The sequence below is a fragment of the Plectropomus leopardus genome, unplaced genomic scaffold (genome assembly GCF_008729295.1).
Source record: "Plectropomus leopardus isolate mb unplaced genomic scaffold, YSFRI_Pleo_2.0 unplaced_scaffold2651, whole genome shotgun sequence".
Taxonomy (NCBI): domain Eukaryota; kingdom Metazoa; phylum Chordata; class Actinopteri; order Perciformes; family Serranidae; genus Plectropomus; species Plectropomus leopardus.
In genome coordinates, this window is record NW_024628835.1 from 1 (window position 1) to 5920 (window position 5920).

Consider the following 5920-nt stretch of genomic DNA (forward strand, 5'->3'; position numbering starts at 1 on the left):
CATTTAAACATGCAAAAATGGCCAAAAACACCAGAATATATTTTGGCATGTGATATTTTTACCTCTCTGCTTAGATGCCTCCAGCAGTCCACCCAGGTGGGATATACTGATGCATATGGAGGCAGGCCTCCAGCAAGCCTGCGAGGACAGTGTTAGATATAAGACTGCTCGACCGAACACTGGTGAGGATTTACAACAGCAAATAATCCGCCGCCAACTCACCCGCAGTTATTGACAGCCATGAGGTTTGACACCAGGACAAAAGGGTATGTGAGCATACTGGCGAAGAACTGCAAGACAGGAGCAGAGGAGCAACATGACCTAACCACGAGCTGCAAACAGACGGACCGATGCACTGCTGCAGTTTTGTCATACTTACCCCGGTCACAGCCTGAGAGCAGTTCTTGATTTCTCCTGTGTGACTCATCTGTGCAGAAAAATCAGATTAACAGCACGTTAACAAACATATGAAAAAAAATGGCAGTTAAGCCGGTACACAGGATTTTAAAGGACCCGGTGCATATTCTACACGAATACGTATACGGGCGCTAGCAGATAAAAAAAACATCCGTTTCAAGTTCTCCTTTATCCTAACATACATAACACTATTAAACAAACAACCGGCCACATTTTAACTGTTGTGTTTTAAAGTGCAGCGTAAGGAGGCCCAGGAAAAGGACTGCCGGTTTTACTGAAGTTTTATCATGTATTCTGCAGCTGTAGGTAAAATTGCCTCTGGGACAATAACGTTTATCTCATCTTCTCGCTGCACAAACACACAGCACATCGTTGCTGCGTGCAGCACAATCGCACAGGATAAGCGAGGTCTGTATTTTAGTCAAATTAACTGTTATTGTCCCTCCGATATGACATCGTGGTTTTGTCAAGTAGTGCATCGAGACAGTGGAGACACTAGACAAGTTCAAGAGGAGTGTCTCATACAAAAGGAAAACGCCCGTAATTACGAGAAGGCAGAAGCCGTGTTCCAATTCAGGGTCTGCATTCTTCGGAGGACGCAGCCTACGCGGTCTACGGAGGCGACTCCTTCGGAGGCACCTCCGAAGGCCGCATCAACGGTTGTTAAATGGGACAGTATGATTTCCTGGTTGGGTCACCAGATGTTCCCGCCCTTTTTTATTTTATATTTTGCTGGAGGAGGAGGAGAAGCGTCTCTGTCTGCGTCGTAAGCTGATTTATCTCCGGTCCCTCGCTCTACATTCCCATAGCTAGTATGCTAGGTGGCTACGTGTTAGCATTACTAACGTCACATATTATGAATGAAATTATGAGATTTGAATGTTCCTCTCTGTTTAACATATCTGGTGTTTGATTTTCAAATGAGTAAAAACCCACATTAAGTTAAATCGACGCTCTGATCTCCGCTCTGTGCCGCAGATGGCAATTATTTTTGAAAATCACGGGCGCGCAAGGAATCTTGGGAAATGGAAGGCCACGAAGGATAGTAGCGATGTGTCCTCCAGCCTCCGGCCTTCGAATGCAGCCTCCAGCTTTAGTACTCACTCTCTCACACACACACACACACACACACACACACACACACACACACAAGGCTAGACTGTCCCATTTAACAACCGTTGATGCGGCCTTCGGAGGTGCCTCCGAAGGAGTCGGCTCCGTAGACCGCGTAGGCTGCGTCCTCCGAATAATGCAGACCCTGAATTGGGACACAGCTAGAGTTTGTTTTTTTAGTAATTTTTAAAGTTGATCCTTTGACAGAGTGTGCCAGTCAGGGCTGGGTTTTATAACTGTCATCTCAAAACGTAACCTTGTGATCAAAAAACAACAAAAAAAAATAGAATTACGGCTTTGTGTGAACTAAGAAGAGCTATATACCGAGTCATCGATGGCATATGTATTGATGAGGTGAGCCAGCAGGTTACAAATCCACAGAGACAGGATGTCGCCGAGCAGGCGAGGAATCATACCGCTGAAAACAAACAAAGAAAACCATCATTTCAGATTAAAAGATCACAAATATGAGGAAAAAAAGGTTCAGCTGTGTCATGAAGCCTTTTGTCATGAACGGGACCAAAAATCTTTATTTTAGGGGTTGACACATTATCGGCCTGGTCGACTATAGAGGCTAATATTTGGCATTTTGCTGATCATATTTTATTTTAATGATCGCCAATAAAATGAGTTGAATAAAAAGTGCAAAGAAAGTGTCACCTCAGGGAGTTATTTTTATTAATTAATTTTTTTATTTAAATTTTCACTACACTTTATTGAAAAAAGTTGAATCGAACTTACTGTGTATGATGTTGAAAGTTTCAGTTCTGATGGCATTAAAACAAAGTTTTGTGTTGGAGTTTGTTTTGCTCCAAATTCTAAATTTTAACAGAAATATTTTCATTTTTATTATAAATGCATATCAGTTCCAAATATTGGTCACAGTCTCATTAACTATAATCATCAGTAAGGTATTGGCCCTGAAAATATTGGTCGTACCCTAAATCACATACAGCACGAGTGACAATATAAACAATGTTTGTAGCTTTTTCATCAACACAGTTTGTACTGCGATCGTATGGAAGTATTTAGCAACACGGTAAACACTCTACAGAGGTATTACGTGTGTCAAAAACGCACCAATATTAGTGTGCGTTCGTTGACCATCAAGAAAAAGCGCCAAAAACCTGGTGTTTAAAAAGAAAGAAAAAAAGAGTCAAACTTACGCAAAGAAGCCCAGTACGCCTTCTTCTCTGTAGACTGTGATGATGGAGTCCAACACTCCACTGAAAACACAAGAAAATACATTTTTATTCAAAAGTTTCACCGTTCGAAAGGCTCTTTCATTCAGAGTTTGTGTCTAAAACATGAAAACGTTACCTGTATTTTGTTTCCCTCCCAATAAACTGGACCATACATCGCAATGTAATCACTGAAAAACAAGTCGAGGAGAACAGACTTGACATGCAGTCTCGAGTCTCTCGAGTCACGAATCACAAGTGAAACCACGTCAACGTATACAGCTGCGGTCAGCCTGAAGCAAATCTTTATATTAAAAAAAGAGGAAGAAAGACACTTTACTAAAGAGGTGCCTCTTAGTTAATCCTGTCATAATGCACTATGAGAAAACATATTTTTTAAATATGTTCTATGTTTCTTGCATATGTATATATATATGTGTGTGTGTGTATATATATTAGTGCTGGGCCGTTAACGTGCTGCGTTAACGCGGGATTCTTATCGCGCGATAATATCACTTTGTTGTTTAAGCGCGGATGTATACCTGGTCGAATTACGCGGAGGGGGCGTGAACAAGGCGGGAGCTGGTCTGCCTGCTCAAGCTGCGTCACAAAGCTGCTGACTGTTAATGGTCTTTATGACCTCAAATGTAGGCCCACAGTTCAGTTAGGGTCATGTTATCAGAGGCTGCGCCCTCTGCTGTTCATTCCAGTTAGCAGGAAAAAGCTTTTTCCACATGGAGACAGAACCTGTGTTCCTAAATGTCTGTGTTTAACAAAAGAAAAAAAAGTTAAACACCAAAGTAAATCTTATGGAACATTATTTTTCTTTACCAAATATTATAGTAGAACAGCTTTCTCAAGCAGTTTGTGATGCATTTTCATCATTTAGATAGAGAGATATTATTTTGAATGTCTTTGGCAAAATTCAAATCTATAATTTTAATCTAGATTAAAAAAATTAATCTATGCCCAGCACTAATATATATATAAACTATATTTTTTCTAGGACACTGTTGGGTCTTTAGGACATTTATTGAATGTTCAAATATATTTTTTCTAGATACTGAATGTACAAAAGACAATATTTAAATATTTACACGTGTATTTTGTCTGTGGTTGGGTATTTATTTATTGGTATGTATTTTTTTACGTGTATTTTGAAACATTGTTCACGTGATTGGTGATGACTGTTCATTAACGTATTAAAGACGCCGTCTTAACTGACGCCCTGCAGTAAGTGAGACATTTTTTGCGTTTTTACCACATACGGCGACGGTCAGCCAGTTAAAGACATCTGAAAGATTTTACGTTTTGATTTTTTGTGACGTACCATGGAAGGGATGTGTGACAATGGTGGCGCAGGAGCGAGCTATCATCTCTTTGGTTGTCTGTGGGAAAGACAGAAAACAAACACCGTAAACGTAACATCATATCATACATTTAAGTGGACATTTCAGGAGTCTTTTGAAACTGCATTCTATAAATATAAATATACCTCGTTTGATCCTAAAAAAAAAAAAGAAATAATGACCAACTTGTCCAACCAAGATGAAAGAAGTGAAAGTTGTGGGGAGGAATTTTTTAACTTTCTAAACGCTTAAAATTGTGTCTGGAGGGGGATTTTAAAAATACCAAACACCCGCTGTGTTTTCACAAACTTTTTTAGTATGCTATGGTTAATATTTTGTTTTTACGTGGTTCTGCCAGATAAAAAATTTTAAAAACTTAAAATAGAGAGGCCTGGAGCCGATCTACTATTTCTTTCTAACTGAGAAATTCTTCAGAGCAGGAATGTAAAAACGCCCCTCGGGTACGCACACGTCCGTATAGTCAAGACGAGACATTTAAGGTGATATAAAAGAAGAAAACGTGTTTATGAATGAAGAGGAACTCCACAGATAAAACCTGCTCTAGTTTGGTGTGTTGCTTTTTGGCCGTCCCTCATTATTATGTACTAATTAACGTCATATGAACTGTAATGTGTGTATTTTATTATGTATTTGAATGTTTTCTATTTTATAATCCTTTGGAATTATGTAAAGTTTCTTCTTGAAAAGCGCTCTACAAATAAATATTATTATTATTATTATTGCGACTCGTGTCTCACCTCGTTAACAACGTGCTGTAGGGAGCCCTCCACAGCCTTGTGACCTCCCATTACCTGGACAACAGAAACAAACCTCAGCGTCATCGATGTATTTCAGGAATTTTAAAAGCACCAATAATATATCTAAAAAACAAAAACGACGACTCTTACCTGAGGTGTGCCCTGTTCCTGACATTTCTGTAAGAAACTAGAGGTTAACATGGTAAAACTGTGCTTGTGAATAAAGACATTTACACGCCGATAAACAAAAATGAGTAAGTCCTTCTTCAGTACCATCCATTTTAAATCCAGAGGCTCCAAAGCACAATAGTGCGCCAAAAAAGATCATATTGGGATTATTTTAACAGATACTGCGATTGTGACATGAGTCATGACTTTAGAGGCAGTGACAGGTCATTTTCACTGAAAAAACAGAAAAATTATGATTTTCATTTTCATCTGGAGTGTGATTTTTAAGCCATGAATCATCAAAAAAATTGCCATCATCATAAAACAGTGCAGCTTTAGTTATTTAGTTATCGCATTTATCTAAATAACACCAGATTGTAATTTTGATAATATTTCTAATAATTGTTCAGCCGTAAAGGAACTCCTTTCTTGACAACATTAACAGCCTTGTTTATCCGTCTAAAGAGCAGCTCTTCATCCTTCATCTAAAGAGCAAGTGTGACTGCATCCTCTTCAGGTCTACCTGCAGGACTCTGCTGTGCACGATGGTGCCGATGGATCCGGCGCAGAGCCTCGGACCGAGCCCGTTGAAGAGACCTGCTTTCCCATCGATCTTGATGATGTGTTTTGCTGAAACATTCAGAAAATACAAAACAGCACGTTTTATTAAAGGCCATTTAAAAACAGTAAGGTGTTTATATAAAAACGATGCCCGAATTCAACAGTGGATTTATTCTTTAATCGAGATTTTGTCTGTGCAGCTCTCTGTTGCCGGGATTAACGGTGCAGAGCCTGTTCAGCTTGAGGCCAGGAGGAGGCACGCAACTCAGCTGGAAATATGACATGAATTTATATGCATGCTTTTTTTTCTTTTTTTATTCCATATTCATCATTACATTTCAGTCATGTATTATTATTTTGTATGTCTTTTTTA

The 5920-nt window shown here is 39.2% G+C and overlaps 1 protein-coding gene across 1 annotated transcript; it reads right to left on the minus strand.

Moving 5' to 3' along the window:
• Positions 1-9: 9 nt before the first annotated feature.
• LOC121966973 (mitochondrial carrier homolog 2-like) lies at positions 10-5704 on the minus strand (the record flags this gene model as incomplete). Its single annotated transcript, XM_042517036.1, has 10 exons — positions 10-138; positions 223-290; positions 380-427; positions 1855-1948; positions 2697-2756; positions 2851-2902; positions 4042-4099; positions 4819-4872; positions 4969-4995; positions 5510-5704. Coding segments are annotated over 10 exons (785 nt in total), but the record flags the coding sequence as incomplete, so codon positions are not given.
• Between the last annotated feature and the right edge of the window lie 216 nt (positions 5705-5920).